Consider the following 19,237-nt stretch of genomic DNA (forward strand, 5'->3'; position numbering starts at 1 on the left):
ATTGTTTGTATTGTACTAGGAATGACCACTTTGTAGCTGGGTACATGTGGTGTATTACGAAAGCAACAATGGTGGTAGGGAGTGGTAATGGTACCTATATAATATATAATCTAATAGAGAAAAGATCGTTTTGCATTATGGTAATTGTTGAATTGAATTAAAGAGATAAATTAGAAATAATTAGTTAATCATCGGATAATCACCTGGTCATAGTAATGGCAGAAAGCGTTAAAATAGGGGGCTTTTACTGTTTGTCAACGTCAACTTTATTTTATTTTTTTTAATATTTTAAACAGTAAGAATACACCTTATCTACAAAATTAATCAGTATTTTTTCTTTAACCCAATTTTCCTAGGATCGTTTGTAAACTAGATGTCACCTGGTCCATTCTAGCTTTTTTGACATGAAATGCCCACTTCTTTGTTGTGGCTACACAGCACAGCACTGACTCTGCTTTTTACTAACTGTTCACGTCCTTGTTGTGGTTATAATGCACAACACCAACGAGGCCTTGCACAACTTCACAAATTACACAAACTCGAACGATTTAGTTCTCTTGAACCTTCGCATCTGAGGTTGGTTGACAAGAAGTTGAAGTACTTCATGGTTGGGATGCTTATGGAGTCTCTCTTCATGTCTCCTGGCAACTTTCTTAATTTTATTTGGAATAGATTCTAGATTCGACTTTAAGGTCTCTACGTAAATCGTCATTCCGAACATACCAAGAAGCACCTACAATATTCCGTAGTTTTTGGTCCTGGAGCATTTCTAAATTTCTATAATTCCTTTTTTTTTGGTACAGCACCATAATTGTGGGCCATAGGTCCACACCGGTTTCAATGTCTGTTTGTAAATCAGTACTTTTTTCTGGATGGAAAGTTGAAAGTACCTACCTATCAGCCAATACATATTTTTGTACTGAATCTTTAACTGTTCAGTTTTCTTTTTAACATGCTCCTTCCATTTGAGTTCGACGTCCAGATGTAAACCCAGATATTTCGCTGTTTTTTATTAAGAACAATGATGTTGTTTAAGATAATTGGGAGATAATTGATTTTCTTGTTAGTAAAGTTAATATGAACTGATTTCTGTTAATTAAACTTAATACGCCATTTTTTGGACCAACGTTCTATGCCATTAATTGCATTTTGTAGGTTATCCGTAGATTCTTTTATAGTTGCTCCTATTATCAGGACTGCTGTATCATCAGCAAATTGGGTTAGTTGAATGTTTTCTCTCTCCGGAATGTCAGATGTATACAAAAGATATAATACTGGTCAAAGAACGCTTGTGGAACCCCTGCTCAGTAAGGACGTTGGCCTGTATGATATTATTTCATGGTTATCTTGTCCTACTTTGGGTATCAACATGACTTCTGGAGTTTGTCAAAGGATGGGAACATATGTAAGTCTAAAAGATGCATTTATTAAGGTAGTAAACTTTACTACGGATTTTATATGTAATTTTTTTAGTATCTCGCAATTGATCAGGTCAAACCCAGCCGCTTTTTTTGTATTGATGTTCTTGATTAACGTTTAAAATTCCTTTATAGAAGTCAATTGTATGTTAAAAGAATCGGTATGTACTCGTTCATCGTCTACATAAATTTGCCTAGGGTTTGGTTGAAATATATTTTCTAAATAATTAGCGAACGCATCCACTCTCTCTTTGGGATTTCTTACCCATGTTCTGTTTTCTTTTTGTAAAGGAGGTATATGTTGGAGGTTATCATGAGTTAGGTTTCTCAGGTACTTACTGATTGATTCGTTTTTAATTTTAGCGATTTCTCTTTGCAGCTGTTGTGTGAGCCTGATTAGCTTACGTTTATTTTTTAGTTATTTGAGTCCTCTGCCATAACTTTCAAGCCTTTCTATTTTCTTGAATTAACTCTCTAATTTCTTTGGGGTAATTGTTTCCTACTGTTTTTATTTGGCTTATGAAAGTGTTGTTCCACGCAGTCTGTTGATGCTTATCATAAATAGCTCAGTTTCTCCTTCCAATTGTACTATTGTTTTCATTTATTTCTGATTGGAAGTTCACCCAGTCCGTAAACTTATTGGTCAACGCTGGTTTGACTGAAGTGGTAACAATTTTCCCACTAATGGTTAATAGAATTGGGGAATAGTCAAATATAAGCTCCTCTACATCCTCTATTTTTATAAAAGTTGTTGCTACACCTCTAGATATGAAAAATCTGGGAAGTCCGGGATTCTGTTTGCATCACTTGGTCAGTAAGTGGGTTTTTCAGTAGAGTGCCACCTACATTTGTGTTCAATCATAACATGCTGCAATTCTTTACCTTTAGGTGTTGAGAGCCTGGAGCCCCAGTATGTATTTTTACATTAAAGTCTGCGCCAACTATGTATTTTTCATCCAAGGTTAATAAAAAGTTAGCACAGTCTTGTCTTTTGAGATTATGGTTAGGAGGGAAATATCCAGCTGCAATGTTAAGTGTGCAGTTTTTGGTTTTAAAACTGATAGAAGCACAATGTATTTCTTCAGTTTCAATTTTTTCACGTTCTCAATGGAGAATATTATTTTTAACAGTGACAGCAGCTCCACCTCTGACTGAATTTTGTGGATATATGGCATGATTTAGTAACCTTGCTAAATTTTATTGGAGTATACTAAGGTCCGATGGCATTCTAGTCTCGTTTAGATCGGCTTCTGATGTTTATAAGTCTGTCCAGCCTTTGAAGTACTTTTTTGTTAAATTCTTCTTGTTTTTAAATGTTAAATGTTTTAGTTAAAATGTCAAAACAAAGCAATGAACTGGTTCCGTTACTATTCAACATGATGCTTTTATAGCATCATGTCGAGCATGATATTAACGCGTCATTTATAGTTTATAGTTTTTATTTTATATAGCGTAATTATGTTTTTTTTTTTTAGCGATTTTTTGACAACTACTGGGCAATTTTTTTAAATTAGACTATATATTATTTGAGATCAAGTTCATCATCATCACTAGCTTGACAATCTTTTGTGGGTCTTAGCTTGTATGATTTTTGGTATTTGGTCAGTTATAATCTTTAGAGTTTTCAATTAAGAAATGTCTATAAAACGTATCTAAATGTTTTAAAGGAGGACTGGATAATTAATGCGTTATAACTTGGAAATTCATAATCTAAAAATCCATAATCGAAGCTCATAAAATCCATAAAGTTGTCATTTTAACACCATAATATGATGTTGTGGCTGTGTTGTTTTTTTGTTTTGTGTCCATATCTGCAATGTTATATGAGATGTAAACTTCAAAAAAAGACACATAATATTTTATTCAAAAATGGTGATTAGATATAGATTAAATATAATATATCTTAAAGTACAATATATGAATATTTCTATTATCTATAACATATCGCTGCCACATATATCAAACCTTGTTATTTTATTTCGTCTTAAATTCCTATTATGACGAGATCTTATCCAGCTAACCTACCATGACGTGGTTCTTTTTCGCAAGTACTACAGATTTTATTCAGATAAACCCTCTAATAGGGGCCTCAATTGGGTTTTTTTATGTTAGTTCAATTTAATTTTGTAGATTTTTATCTCTCAAGATAAATAAAGCAAAAAAATTCGATGTGTAGTGATTCAAATTGTTAAAAATACCCCACTTGCGCTGTACTTTGTTAACTGGGAACCATTAGATTCTGTGTCCTCGTATAACGACCTTGGTGTTATGGTAAACAGCAGACTAACGGGGTCCGACTATATTACTTCTATTTGTAAACACGTGCGAGCTCAAGACTATATCTTATTCGAAGGTGTTTTTCAAGAGTTTCAATGCAGTCATTCTATAAACTTTAAACTCTTTACGTAAGAACGATTCTTGAATACGCTGGTCCAACGTGGTATCCTGATTTGGTTCGAGACAAAACTTTGTTGGAAAATGTTCAAAGAAAAGCCACTCGCATTCCTTTGCGAGAAGACCTTCTTATGCAGAAAGACCTAGAATAGCTAACCTAACTTTTTTTCAACTTCGCCGACAACGTGGAGACTTAATTACCACATTTACAAATGTTAAAATTTAATTTTGGAAATCTCTGGAAAAAATGGAACTTTTCTAAAAGATCAAGACAGAACTGTCTTCCAAATATAGTTTTTGAGAGCTAAAATAACCTTTGTAATAACACTGTCTCTGATTTCTCTACCAACGCGTTTAAAGACTTGGCCATTTTCTATTATAGTTAAAATATTGTTTTTCTTTTAAACCAAAATTGTAATTTTGTAATTTTTCTTTTTTATATAATTTTATAATTTACTATTACTAGGTTACTAATGTAATTTATTTGTTTTTGGGCATAATGGGGACTTGTCCCTCTGCTATTGCTTATGTATAATAATAATAATAATTATTATTATTAATATTATTGATAACATGAGAGAAATAGAAAGATAAATCCAGAGACAAATTAGAAGCATGTCTAAGGAAATAGGAGCAAAGGAAAAAATGTCAAAATACGATAAAAATAAATAAAGAAGAACGGAGCTGAGATCAGAATCATCAACAGCTGGAAAAATATAAACTCCCAGGGTAATAATAAAAATAAGAAAAATGTGGATGGATCTGATAACGGACAAGCCAAATGGTTTAAACAGCAGTAAAAAAAAAACAAAGAAAAATCATAGGAACGTGGAATCTAAGACGCATTTGTGAGAGAAAAAAAGAGATAAAATAATAAAAATCCAAATATAACAGAATTACCAGCATGAATTATTATAACTGCTGAAGAAGAGCTATACAAACACACATATCCAATAATAAAAAGTATATAGGTAAAAGAACAAATACCAGGAGATAGCACCAAGGCAAGGATACACCCGACTCGAAAAAGAGAAGATAAAATGTCATGTGAAAACTAGAGAGGCATTGGGCTCTTATAAGTCGGTTATGAGATTTTAACGCAGTGTCTGTGTAAAAAGATAAACGAAAATACCAAAAGAATATTAGGAAAATACCAAACCATGTTCAGAACGAACCAAATTCTAAAGGAAATTCTATCGTAAATCCAATGAACATCCTCTCGCCTTAAGACAATCTCTTCTACTTTCTTGTTCTGCATCTAAATTTACAAATCCCTTTAATCCCTGTTATTTCGTAATTACCACAATACTCTCTTCTTTCAATAACAATTTCCAACATCCTATCATAAAATCTATACCTCAATTAAATACTCCACTACTTCAAAATATTGACCTCTATTTGCCTAGTTCATTTTCTTTACCATCATTTCCCCCTGGCTTAACATCGTATTTTAATACACACCTCATTCGGCACCTTTAACAAACACTAATCTAATATTTTTACAAAGAAAGCATTTTAGAAAGTATACAAAAAAATGATATGATTGAATTCTCTTTACCGATGTAGCTTCTAAAACTACCACTTGGCTGTGCAGTCACCACTAAACATGAACTTTGTAAGACAATTTCGGTTACCTTTAACATGCATCGTTTACACAGGTGAACTATGAACTGAAATATTGCCATTTGTACAGATTCTCTTTCATCTACCCATTGAATCAATACAATTTTCAGTGACCACTCATTAGTTCAAAACATTCATGACATCTACCAAAATCTCTCTGCTCACGATGTAAAAGATTCTCTCATATGCTGTTTTCTCATACTGAATTACTGGTAATGAAACAGTAGATTGTTTTTCAAAAGAAACTACCAACCATAGTATTGGAGTAACTATAATTTAACTAGATAACGATCTCAAATTCGTTTTTAAAAAGTGAGTAGAAGATACCTGGACAGAACTGGAAGATTTAGACAACGAATCAAAACAACAGCAGTGGTTAAAACTCAAAGAGTATATTTTTCCGGAAATATGGAAAACCTAGGATAGGAAGGAATGACGAAAATGGCGCTTTTCCGAAAACACCTACAGAAGAGAAGAAAAGTCGGACCACGAAAAAGATAAAAATAAAATTATGATAATGTAACTTTTTTAACCTTTGCCCTGAAGGCCTGTTAATCTCAATAAATTGATAAATAAATAAACACAATACACAACCAAATCAATAAATAATCCATATTCCGATCTCAAAAACCTAATTAAAGACCACTGTATGAACAGATGGAAAGACTACTGGAAAGATTCAGGAACCAAACTATATGAGATTTATCCCCTTGTGAAGACCATCTTGAATAATCCATCCAATCAAGTAATAACTAACCGACTAAGAATTTGACACACTGCACTGACCCATAGATTCTTAATCAACAAAGAACCTTCTCCAACCTGCAGAAACTGTTCTCTCCCATTGACGGTGAAGCATATTCTGATTGACTGCCTGTACCACGAAGAAACAAGAAGAAAATATGGAATCTCAGATGACATCAAAACCACTTTAACCATAAACACTGACCATGTAATAAATTATTTAAAAGATTTACGTTTATATACATCTATTTAATGTAAATAAAATGAACTCTTGTGTACGTTACTCCACTAATAACCCTGCGTGGTTGATGTGGATTATGTTTTTTCTACATAAAAAAAAATATTTTCAAAAACACTTTCTTTTTTATTTATTATAATTTTTAGTACGCTTTTGTAACAATACATTTCCCATCCGCACTACAACATTCTGGTGTACTGAAAAAACACATTAACGTTATTGTGGGTATAAATAAATTTGTTGAAAGCACAAAAGTCAATTGCGTAACACAACGCCGTACAATGTTATCTTTTAAAAGGAATTCGATCTTAATGTAGTCGACGGGGGACATTGTGGAAATGCCCAAATGACTTTCATTCGATAGATAAGGCTGCTAGCAATATGATACGTTTCAAGAAAGAAAATTGTAGTAGTAAAGTGTGGAGGCAAATACAAAATTTTTGTCGGGAAACCACTATTCATGGTTTAAATATAGTTGGAATGCCAAATTTACATCTTGTTGAACGGTATGATTTTTTTTTGTATTGATATACTCTACTATATTCTGTTTTTACGTGATAGAAAATTTACTGTTGGAACTGTCTTATTTAGGAAATATACTGTTGGACATCGTAACATTTGATTGTTAATATGATTTAACATTTTTAAAATATTATTTTGTTTGAGCTCTAGGTTTACTACATTCGAGGCCCTGTCTCTCTTTATTTACATTTTTTTTGCCTAAGACATTTATTAAACTAGATCATTTAGAACAACGTCCATCTACATAATATCAACTTTAAATTCTACAGTATCACTTCCATTTCTTTTCATAGTCATAGGCACATTTCATTTCAACAGGAAGTCATAGGCACATTTGAAATCAAAATTTTGTAGCAGACCATAACCTGCGGAATTAAGATTTTGGCTTTTTAACTTTTCTTGAGACGATTTCTACGTCTTTTCGGTCAAGTTTGGAAGAAGAAAATTACCAAGATACTTTTAATGAAGACATGTACTGTGCTTTAATTCATTCAAATATACCGTTTTCGAAATTATCCAATGAAAACTTAACTTCTTTTTTAAAAAAATATTGAAAATTGAATATTCCAAGAGAAAAGACTCTAAAGAGAAAATATGTCAACTCGTTGTACTCGTCAATAATGGATAACATAAAAACTAATCAATGACAATTACTTACTTCTACGTGTGTGTTGACGATACCACTGATTCGTCAGGAAGATATTTTTTTTTATTATTATAACTAATAAATTAACAATCATAATAAAACAATGTATTCTATCAGTTATTGTGATGAGTTTAGGTCCTGTCCCTTGGTTCTGGCGTGATGTAGTCCCCTCCAGTGAGAGAATCACGGGTCCATGTTACTGGTCTGTTGGCCAACGTCGCTTTAGTCTTCTGATAACTCGATGTTGAGGTATTGCGGAAATTAATGGATTGGAGTGTTTGTTCACTTTTTGAATGTATTGTAATTTCTTTTGCTGGTATACTTCTTTCACTGTTGAGATATTGAGGTCCTCATAGATTCTTTGGTTGGTTACGTACCAGGGTACATCACAATTGCTCTTAAGATTTTTTATTGGCATCTTTCCATAATAGCAATATTAGATTTACTACTACAGCCATACAGCTCTATGCCATATGTCCATATTGGTTTGATAACTGTTTTATAAATTAGAATTTTATTATTTATTGACAGCTTGGAGTTTTTTCCAATTAACCAATTGATTTCTTTTTGTCTTAGTTGTATTCTTTTTTTGGTGATGTGTTCTTTCCAACTCAGGGTTTGGTCCAGGTGTAGCCCTAGGTATTTGGTTGTTTTAGTCCTGGGTATTTTCTCATTTTATATTGGTGGTGGTGTTTCTCGTCGTAAAGTGAAACATACGTGGGTTGACTTGTTTTTATTTATTTTTATTTTCCATTGTTTTAGCCAGTTTTAAAGCTCATACAAATAGTCTTGGAGTTGTTGTGTAGCTATGTTAACGTGTTTGTGACTTGTAAGTACTACTGTGTCATCTGCAAAGGTGCCAATTGTTACGTTATGTGAAGTTGGTAGATCAGACGTATATAACATATATAATAAAGGTCCCAGGACGCTGACCTGTGGAATTCCCGCCTTAATGGAATGCATTTTGGATATTTCTCCATTTACTTTTGTTCTAAACTGTCGGTTTTCTAAGTATGATGTAAGTATTCGAAAGAATAGTGGCAATATTTGTTTAATTTTATAAAGAAGCCCTTTATGCCAAACCTTATCAAAAGCTTGACGTACATCTAGGGATACCATTGGGCAATATTCCTTTTCTTCTAATGCGGAATTGATTTTATGGGTTATTCGGTGGCATTGCTGGATAGTTGACTGTTCTCGTCGAAATCCAAACTGATAATTGGGTATCCAATCTGCGCCTGTAAAGTCTGGATCTATTCTTTTTATTAAAAGTTTTTCTAGCAATTTGGAGATTGTTGATAACAGACTGATAGGTCGATAGGATGAGACTTCACTTGGATCCTTTCCTGGTTTTGAGAATAAAAGTATTTCTGCAATTTTTAGATTGTTAGGCCAATAATTACATTTTAATATTGCGTTAAATATATATGTAAGGATTACTATACCTTTTTTTGGTAATTCTTTTAGCATTTTTGGTGTTATTAGGTCAATTCCTGGTGACTTTTTGATATTTAGTCTTAAGATTTCTTCTTTAAGTTCTTTAGGTGTTGTTAATTTTATTGGATTTACTGATGGTTGTTCTGAGTTTAAATAATCAATAATTTCTTGATCTTCTTCATTGTTGTGTGGTTGGAATACTGTTGCTAAATGTTCAGCAAATAATTCTGTAAATAATTTTTCTTTATCGCTTCTTGCCCATTGGTTCTCTGTATCTGTGGTTTTTCTTACTGGTGGCGATATTGCTTGAGGTTTTAAGAATGATTTGATTGATTTCCATATTGAATGGTCGTATCTATTAAGTTGTGTTACATATTTTTTGACTGACTCTTCACTTGCAATTTTTAGTTGTGTTTTTAATTTATTAGTTAAGCGATTGTAAAACGTTTCATCCGCTGGGTTTCGACTTTGTTGCCATTTTGCTCTTGCTCTTCTTTTTTCAGCAATGAGTTTTTTAATTTTTAGTGGAATATTTATTCTATTCTCGATTTTATTTTTATCTGCATCGTTCGATTTCGCTTATTTTGCAGCGTTTTGCAATAATGTCATAAGATTGTTTGTAGCTGCTTCTATTTCTGAAGGGCTTCTTAGTCTTACATTTAGTTTAATGTTTTCATCCAATATTTTTCGGTAAAGGTTCCAATCTGATCTAGGTCCATGCAGTTTTGGAGTAGGTTGTTTGTTAATAACTTAGGTGCTAATTGTTGCAATAATTGGTGAATGATCTAAAGATAGATCATAACTTGGAACTATGTCCATAAAGGTGTTCGATATTCCTTTTATGATGCAAAAATCTAAGAGGTCTGGTCTTTTTTCGGGGTCCGTTGGCCAGTACATTGGTGTTCCTGTTGATAAATATGAGTATTTATTTTCTTGCATTAAGCTATAGAGCTCTCTCCTCTTTGTTGTTATTAATCTTGATCCCCAGTAAGTATGTTTACTATTAAAGTCACCAGCTGCGATAAATTTTGGACCTAGAGTATTGAAATCAAAATTTTTTTCTTCCACCTTCCACTTCCACCAGAACCCATTCTAACACGATAGGGAACATGATTGGGAATTAACAATGAAACAATAAAGCAGCGCCGATTTGAAGCAACATCCTGCAAGTTTTGACCTGATGTTCAACTTTCACCCCGCTGGTCAACTTCACCCCAAATTCAAGCAAAAAAATGCATAAGCTGACAATTTTGAAGATTGAAACGAAACCTAAAAACTTATTCAAAATTAGTAACTGATATTTTTATCTTAAAAACCTCTTAATTTGTACACAAAATATGTTCCACATACATTTACAATTAACAGAATTAGCATAAACTTTACTAATATGAATAACCAAAAAATGCGCATGTTGGAAACATTTTCGAACTTTTCAGTAAAATTCACCCCAATGGTCAACTATACCTCGTTTTACGGTAACATATTTTTGTACCATATTTTTATAATCAAATAAACTTTCTGTTAGCAGTGAGAGAGACACATTTATATCAAAATTATTACCATGCACAGAATAAACTACTATTTTGGATAACGGTTTCTAAAATTACAGTTACACCACGAAAAATATGTCGAGGACATTTGCAACTCGCTGTTTTGTTTAATTGTATATGATTGAATTGCGTATCCGTCCCAAGTTATATCAATAAATTTTTCTGCTAATTAAAAAAATTGCACGATACTAAATTATCTAATACTAAGTTAAAAATTTATTTTGAGATGAACAGGAATTATAAGAGGAATCTAAGTATGTAAAAATATATAGGATGTCCTATTTAAAAAGTTGTATGTTTGATTTACCACGTAATTATTACTCACCATATAGAATTCGGCATATTATCCAAGCCTGGAGAATAGCATTGTTCACATTTTTTCTAAATAACTTTTTTATGGATATTCTGTAACATATTGGAATTCCCAAGGAAGAAGGAAAATGAAATTCCTCTAGTTAGCTGTATACCATGAATCATAAAAACTTTTATTTAAAAAATCCTTTATAATAGGTATATATATTCTAAAATTGCTCTTTCGGGTTACATCACAGAGCTTTTTCGGACTAATAAGTCCAACATCAGTACAGTCACCAGGTATATATATGAGTGAAGCCACTAAATACTTGAGTAAAAACCCTTTAAATGATGTTAACTTTGTTTATTAATACATATTTTTGTGGATAAATTTAATCTGAATAATTTTAAACTGAATCACTAATGCATTGGTTAGTGATCAGTGTAGCAGTGTCTGGAGGCTCAGGAGACATCGAAGAGGATATATGTGCACAGTACTAAAAAATCAAATGAGCATTAAATCGGAGATATTCCTCGTTAATTAATATTAATCGCAATCCATGTGTAAATCGTCCTCATCCTCTGAACCATCTCCTATATTAATTATAATCGGTTCAATATCTTTGTTCACCATAAATTGTCCACCACAAATATTTTTTCTGTCTGAAATTTCTGGGGAGGAGAGGAGGAGAATTTTCGGTCTGAAAAATCTACGTACGTGATTCAGCACAACAACCACAAATCTTTTCAGAGCTGCAGTTTGCAAAATATAGATTGCCATGATGATCGCCAACATCCGAAACGGATATGCACTACAAGAAGAAGAAGAAGCTTCTTTTATCAACCGTTCTACCGTTTTTTCTTTAAAATCGACGTTGTTTAAAGCCCCATACCTTTTCACTTAACTCCACACCATCTCAATCGGGTTTGGCTGGCAATGGTAAGGCGGCAGTCTCAAAATCTTAACGCCATATTTTTCCGCAATTAATTCAATGTTGTACTTGTCGTACTCATCTCTAAATGCGGCCACAGTATCCAGTAATTCACTTTTTAGGTAGTCTTCCTGGAAGAAAATGTACTCTTCGATTAGCCAATCCTTAATTTGCCTTTTGTTCCACGGTGTTATAGACGAAAAATTAAAACATGTTCCATTTTTCATGCTATTTTGATGCAATTTGTTGTCAAAATTCATGTTGGCAATATAGCAAAATTTATAGATTATAATAAAACTTTATCGTGTAAATGTAAGTAGGTTTAAATGTTATTTATTGGATGTAGTAATTTGTGATTTATATTTGAATATATTTAATGTTGGACTAAAATTTTCAAGTGAAATACCTAAAGTAAATATTTGATATATTTCTTCTGTTTGCAACAATGATAGTGGTAACTAAAAATTGCAAAAAACATAGCTATAATCTGTAATGTAATCAGATCAGTTAACAATGGATATACCATGAAGAAGGACTTCTTTAAGTCCACTAAGAAGAATCGCATTAAAGCTCGCAGGAAAACTTGCTCCAATTTCTTGCATGACTAACTTTCATGCAAACCTATTGCAAGTTCTTTATGTGCCATTTTACAGCTTGCAACTCGGCTTGCAATGCAATTAATGTTGAAATTTTTACCCTTAACCTAACTTAAAAACTTTTATTTTTTTTTAATTACTTATTGCTATTTATTTAACACTATTGAGTAAATTTCGAAATGCCCAGACTATTAAAAATAACCAAATATAAAAAGAAAACGGCAGTAGCAGCATTTGAATCTGTGTCAATCAGTGATTATGACATTTGACATTGTGGAAAAATCAAACTTCCTACAAATTCCCCTAGACTTTCATGAAAACTTGCATAGAAAATGGCACCAAACCGATTATCGTGCACGGAAATAATCAGTTGACGACATACTGCGCATGCCTTTAGGCAACTTCCTTGCGTTTTGCAGGTATAATTATTGCAAGCTATAAAACGGACTTTACATAGCATTAAACTTGCATGGCCTAGATGTACCTAAAGTTACATTTAAAAATATTGAGTTATTTATTTGTTAAATGGACTAATTGATTTTGTGTGTCTATTATAATATTTTTCAGATTATTTTGGTTGTTGATAGTCGGCACATCGGCAGCAGGTGCCATAGCGTTAACAATTTCTAACTGGACCAGATTTGTTGCCAATCCTACGGTTATATCAATTGAAAAGGACTACAGAAACTGGCAAAATCATATTCCAGCAGTAACCGGGTGCTTCAATAACAAAGTGGATCTACAAAAGGCCGAGAAATATATTTATAAGTAATTTTAATGAATAGCTTGTAGTAGATATATTTAAAGATGTCTTTTAATTATTTTTATCTAGCTTTCTTTTGAGATAGACAAAGATGTCGCTATCAAATGCTTTTGGCTCTTTCAAAAAGGAGTTTTATATAAATATTAGTGATTTTAATATTTCATTTAGGCTGTTTTCTGTTGTATAGAGGACTTCTTCTCTTTTGAATGAAAATCTAAATAATTCAATGTCCTGTATGCAGCAAATAAAGTACCGAGGGTTAATATTTGATTGGCAAAGAGTTTTTAATATGTTCCACTTTTATTGACATTGATTAACCTTTTGATTGTATTTATTTGATATACCGGCATATCCAATTATGCATGTAACATTCTTTCTATTTAAGGTGAAAACTTTTATAAGAAGATTGGAGAAGAATAATTTTTTTACATGGGAAAAAAATTTCGAATAATTCGAATGTCAGCATGAAATGGATTAATATGTAATTTAAATTGCATACATTTGGTTGCAAATGTGTTATAAATTTATTAATAAAAATGTTTTTTTATAAGAATAAATCACAAACCATACATTGTATGGTCTGTGGTATAAATCGTTCGTCTGTGTCAGATAACTCTTCAAGAGAAAAACAGAGTCTTGAAATTTAATACATAGGTTATTCCTGGTGTAAAGAAGAACCCAATTTAATTTAAGATTGGCAGATTTTCCTTTTCTTCTAATATTTGTATGCCTTTTCTTTCTCTTAAAGAAAAAGTATTAAAATTTGATACATAGGTTTACAATTATAAAAATTGATGGTAAAACACTATGGAAGAGAGCTAGAAGTACAGATATACCACGTATATGCAAGGTGAAAAACATCAAGAACTGGGTAAGAAGTAGAAGAGTAGAATGGAACCATCATATAAGCTGAATGACAACAAATAGAGTAGTAAAGACAGCAATAGACGGTTCCCCAACAGGAAGACTATCTGTAGGAAGACCACGAAAACGATGGAACCACAACTTACTCGAGGCACATTTAAAAACAGACAGAGTCATGTCTACATAAAAAGAAGAATAAGGAGAAGGTTGCTTTTGTTACAAAGTAGAACCTTCGTAAATTTTGAACAGTAGGTTTTTTTTTCTCGTATAATTAGCCATTTCCCTTTCTTGAAAAAAAAAATAGAGTAGTGAAACATGGTTCATAGAATTCCTCTTGATGCTAAGACCAACACTATTGAATTTGTGATAAATGAGTCTGCCTCTTCTCATATTTTAATTCAGAACCTTCTTTTACTAGCCAAGAAAATGTGCCAAAAAATGGTCCGAAGCAGTACTATGATTTTCTGAACAACGAAAACCAGAGAGATATAACTGTCCTCAATGTAGCAAAATATTTAGGTACAATCGTGATAACAAATTGACAGTATGAAATTGCAAAAAAGAACAGAATGGGCTTCTGAAATGGTCAAAAGTTGCAAGTTATACGAAGCAATAAAAAAGCTATGTATTCACAAAATAATCATAGGCATGTTAAGAAGAATATTAAAATATACAGAGGATACATTGAAAATAATAATAAAAGTTTAAAGTTAACCCTTTTATAGGTAATGGGAAAATAAATTCCCACCATCAAATATTCGTTTTATGAGCGATTGAATTTAGAACTTCCAAAACAGTATCAGTTCTGTCATCTTTCCAAATATTTTTAAAGTGTGCTTCATTACACTACCTCCTACATGGAAATAAATGAAGTTCTTTCATTGATTTGCTGTCTGTTTTGGGCAGTTTTGTGAAAATAAAATTCGTAGATTAAGAGTTGGGTAAGTAATGAGGTTTATTTTGTATACATTCTGTAATATAACGATTATTTATCAGGATTACTTGTTTATAAAATCAATTTAGTTATTTTGAAAAGATAATGAAATGTATTAGAGGGAAACATACTTCCCACTGCCAAGATATTCATGTGTAATTTTTAAGCGGGAGATATATTTTAAAATGCAATATGTGGAAACTGCTATAAACTTCTTGTACAACCCATTTCCGATCAAGACTGTGATGATGACGATGAACAAGAAATGGAATTGAAACTACAAACTCTGAAAATATTGGAAGTTGTTGAAGTGGCGATAAGTCAAATGAAATTGTTCTACATAGATGTTGTTCAATAACAAGAGGAGACTAACAATACAGGATATATATGTATAGAGTCAGAAAACGGATTATATTTTTAGTGAACAGATAGACTTTCATGAAATCCCGAAAAGCTGTTTTCAGTTTTCAAAGCAGAACAGAAATGACTAAGAAGATTTTTGATAAAAAAACTCTACAAATGATTATAAATTATAATAAATTTATACGCTTCACAAGAACTAAATCGAAGAAGTAATAAAAATCAAGGACCAAGGCCATCCAATGGCCTCAAATGAAATTCAAGCTCTCGTTAGTGTCTGGATTATGATAAAAATTCATTAACTTCCTTAGTTAGCAAACTATTGATTCTAGTGTTCCCTATTGCGCGGTTCCAGTTTTAGCATAAGTTATCAAAGCAATAACGAAACAAAAAGGGGATCGAGGATATGATAAACTTCATAAAATTTTGGACGCTTATCAAAATACTGAACCAGTTATTTGGCAGCACATATAAACCTTCTTCACTTCTGACAATAAACGAATCTATGATCATTTTAAAGATATATGATGGATAGTAAACTAGATTTACTTACAAATTATTTTTCGCCAAAAGATACTACCACTATATTGTTCCTGTTAAACAAGCTAGTGGTTCCAGAAGAAGTCAGACACACTGATGTCGGTAATCATATGCCAAATAAAGACGAACCTAATAAAAGGTGTAAGCTCTATATCACTAAAATAGCAGAAAATAAAACCAAATATGTATGTTCGTCATATCAGGTACCTTTGTGCATTCATCCTTATGTTGGGAGCTTTCATAGAAAGTGAATTATTTCTCTTAATGTTTTTTTTTTCAATAAATAATTATATCGAACTAGTCTGTTATTACTTTTAGGTATATATGCTAAGGTTTTGGGCGGTGGGAAAAATATTTCCCCCTCCGAAAAATTTTGGAAAAGTGGACCTAAATAAAAAGTTAAATAATTATTTGTTAAAACGTACCGTTCAAATTAACTTTTGGTAAAAATATTTATCGTAGCAACTATATCTTGTTCATGCCCGTGAAAGGGTTAAGGATGAACTTAAGCAATGGGTCCTGTCATCAACTGCATAATTTAACCTAGTTTTAGAAAAGTCATAACAAAGAATATAGACGCTTAAGCGTCTATATTCTTTGGTCATAAGAAGATCCGATTGTTATCATACATCAATATCTAGCTTAAGCAAACGAAATTTTTCTAGTATCTGAAATAAAGAGGGAACTGGAATAAGTGGTGAGAAGATTAACAATAATTGTATAATTTTATATCCCGAATTGAAGTTTTTTTTTAATCAATGTTTGGAATAATGTGATAACTAAAAAAATCGAATTTGAATCAATTTTTAATTACGTATGTATATATATAATAAACGTTGATTTACAGAACATGGAAAATTAAACCCTCTGACCCAAAATTTGACTACTATTTGGAATTTGTAACGTCAGTAACCAACGCTACATATATTAATTTCCATAATTTTGAAAAATTTAGAAATGATGCTACATTAACGGAAGTTGATATGGCGCAACTGGCTTTAAACGTAATAAACATATATTAAGCTTACACTAACCACGCGTAACTAATTACTTTACGGTTTTTTCAGGTTCATCCCACCATTACCGGATTATTATTAACAGTGGACAAATCGCGCGAATTCAAATGGAATTTAATTCTAACGGAGCTTGGCATTTGCTTTACGTTTTTTGCTAAATTTGCTAAATTACTCTCAATCAAGTAAGAAAATAATTATTATGTAATCAGATACATCGTGGTAGTAAGATAAAAAACAAATATACTAATTTATATCTATTAAATTTTGCAGAAACAAAGAAAATTCGACAGAAAGTGACAAAGTAGATGATACTTTATTGTTTTGTCATTATTTAAACGGCTTGTGTTACGCTAGATTTGATTCAGATCCAACGCTTCCTATAAAGGTTGGTATATCATTACATAGAATAAAAAAACATTAAAAATTCAAAAAATAGACTATGTATGAGAGAAGTCTTAAGCTTTCTTATACTATTGATAATAACAGTAACATATTTTCACTTTTGTGAACAGTACTACGTTCATTCCTACATAGAAGTACCGGAAATTTCTTCCAAACAGCACCACGAGCTCGGAAAAGGTTCAGATATGGAAATAGACTATAGAGTGATTGAAACTCAGTCATCTCCTGATATAAAGTACCTCGCTCCAAGTCAAAGGAAATGCAGGTTAGTGGATTAATATATTGTTCTTACATCCGTATCAAAAATGTGTATTTCAATGGCAAGAAAAATGAATCTCTTAAGGAATCAAAGAATATTTTGCTTAGATTATGTTACTATTAACATTAGATTGAACATGGCTTTTGTCGTTTTAACACGGTGTTTTAACTGATATTATCGTTAAAGTTCATTTACAACGATGTAACTTAGTGCATAGGTACGTTTTATTTTTTAGATTTGACGATGAGCCCATCAGGAAAGATGTACCAGTTTACAGCATTAGCATCTGCCAAATGGGATGTCGACACAATTTGGCTATGAAATTTTGTGGATGCAAACCTTACTTTTATCATATATTTGGTAAATTGTCTAGAATTTTTTGATAAATTTAAAACACCGTCAACATAGCCATATCTGAACGTATTTTCATCAATTTCAGGTGGAGTCCCTTGCAATATTACCGGGCTTCTTTGCCTGTCAAAGTACAGTGCTTTTCTAACAATGACTCCGTCTAAAATGGGTTGTAAGTGTCCTCAAACGTGTCATTTTATTAATTATCTACCAGAAACTCCAAAAATAGTTTTATGGTAAGTACGAAGAAAAGTCCATGCAACAAAATAAACAAAATTCTGTACTTTTCAGGGATAGTGGTGTATATTTTGATCAAAGAACTACTTTTCGTTGGGGACTGCTCCACCCTACCACTAAGTATCGTCGGGACATACTTTTTGGTTTTGGTGATTTAATAGGTAGGCATTTATACGAAATATAATAAATTAAAACACTTATTTTATTATTTTATTTACAGTTTCTTTTGGAGGGACCTTAAATTTATTCGTAGGAGTAAGTTTCATAAGTATTACTGAAGCCGTATATCTAATCATTGAAGGTGTTTTCAATATGTTAAAAGATGAATTTATAGAATCAAGGAACAGACGAATAATTAATAAAATGAAAAAAAGAAGAATTCGCCCCTTTATGGACACAATGTACTAAAATAACTACATTTGTTTCGAAATAAAAATGTAGTGTTGTAAAATTAATACTTTAAAATTATAAACTTCTCTTCACTTTCTGCACTTAAGTATAGGCGACCAACAATACACTTAAATGCCGAATGTACTGCCAGTAATAAGTACAAGAAAAATCAATGAAGTATAGCCCCACTAAATCTCCAGGCCGGAACATTAGATGTGATGTTAATGGCAAAATTAAAATAAATGTTCTACCAGTTCTACTAAGATAATTACCCATTTAAAAATCAGTAAAAAATCATATAATTAAAAAAAGTAAAAAATTTAATAAAAGAAGATGTAATTTACGTGGTTTAGCTTTTGTAGTTAGTTTCATTTTTTTTAGACACTTCTTTTTTATTTAGAATAAGATGTAAAATTCCTAGTAGGTAAAAGGTATTTTAGATGTAGCAGTTTATAATCTTTATAAAAATAGTTTTTTTTTTTAACCTCTAAGCGTCTGAGTTATCAATTTTTCGAGGTACATTCTTTAGCCTTTTTTTATCATATCCCTAGAAAACCCGTAAACACTACCATGATCTTATTTATAAATATACATTTAAAGCATCATTGCTGGAAAAATTTGAAATTGAATATGGTCGTAACAGAATAATAATTTTTACTATAAAAACGCCAAAATGGGTGAGAAAAAGCTTGCATATTTATAGCATAGATAATAAAATTTCTAAACA

General features: G+C 31.8%; 1 protein-coding gene across 1 annotated transcript; it reads left to right on the plus strand.

Annotated features, from left to right (window-relative positions):
* Positions 1–6,804: 6,804 nt before the first annotated feature.
* LOC140435302 (sodium channel protein Nach-like) lies at positions 6,805–19,000 on the plus strand. Its single transcript, XM_072524139.1, has 10 exons — positions 6,805–6,923; positions 12,962–13,162; positions 16,703–16,859; positions 16,923–17,053; positions 17,142–17,256; positions 17,384–17,538; positions 17,768–17,892; positions 17,972–18,119; positions 18,175–18,281; positions 18,341–19,000. Exons 1-10 carry the CDS (start codon positions 6,898–6,900, stop codon positions 18,526–18,528), a joined length of 1,353 nt encoding a protein of 450 aa, XP_072380240.1. The 5' UTR covers positions 6,805–6,897; the 3' UTR covers positions 18,529–19,000.
* Positions 19,001–19,237: the final 237 nt, after the last annotated feature.

The sequence above is a fragment of the Diabrotica undecimpunctata genome, chromosome 2 (genome assembly GCF_040954645.1).
Source record: "Diabrotica undecimpunctata isolate CICGRU chromosome 2, icDiaUnde3, whole genome shotgun sequence".
NCBI classification, from domain to species: Eukaryota; Metazoa; Arthropoda; class Insecta; order Coleoptera; family Chrysomelidae; genus Diabrotica; species Diabrotica undecimpunctata.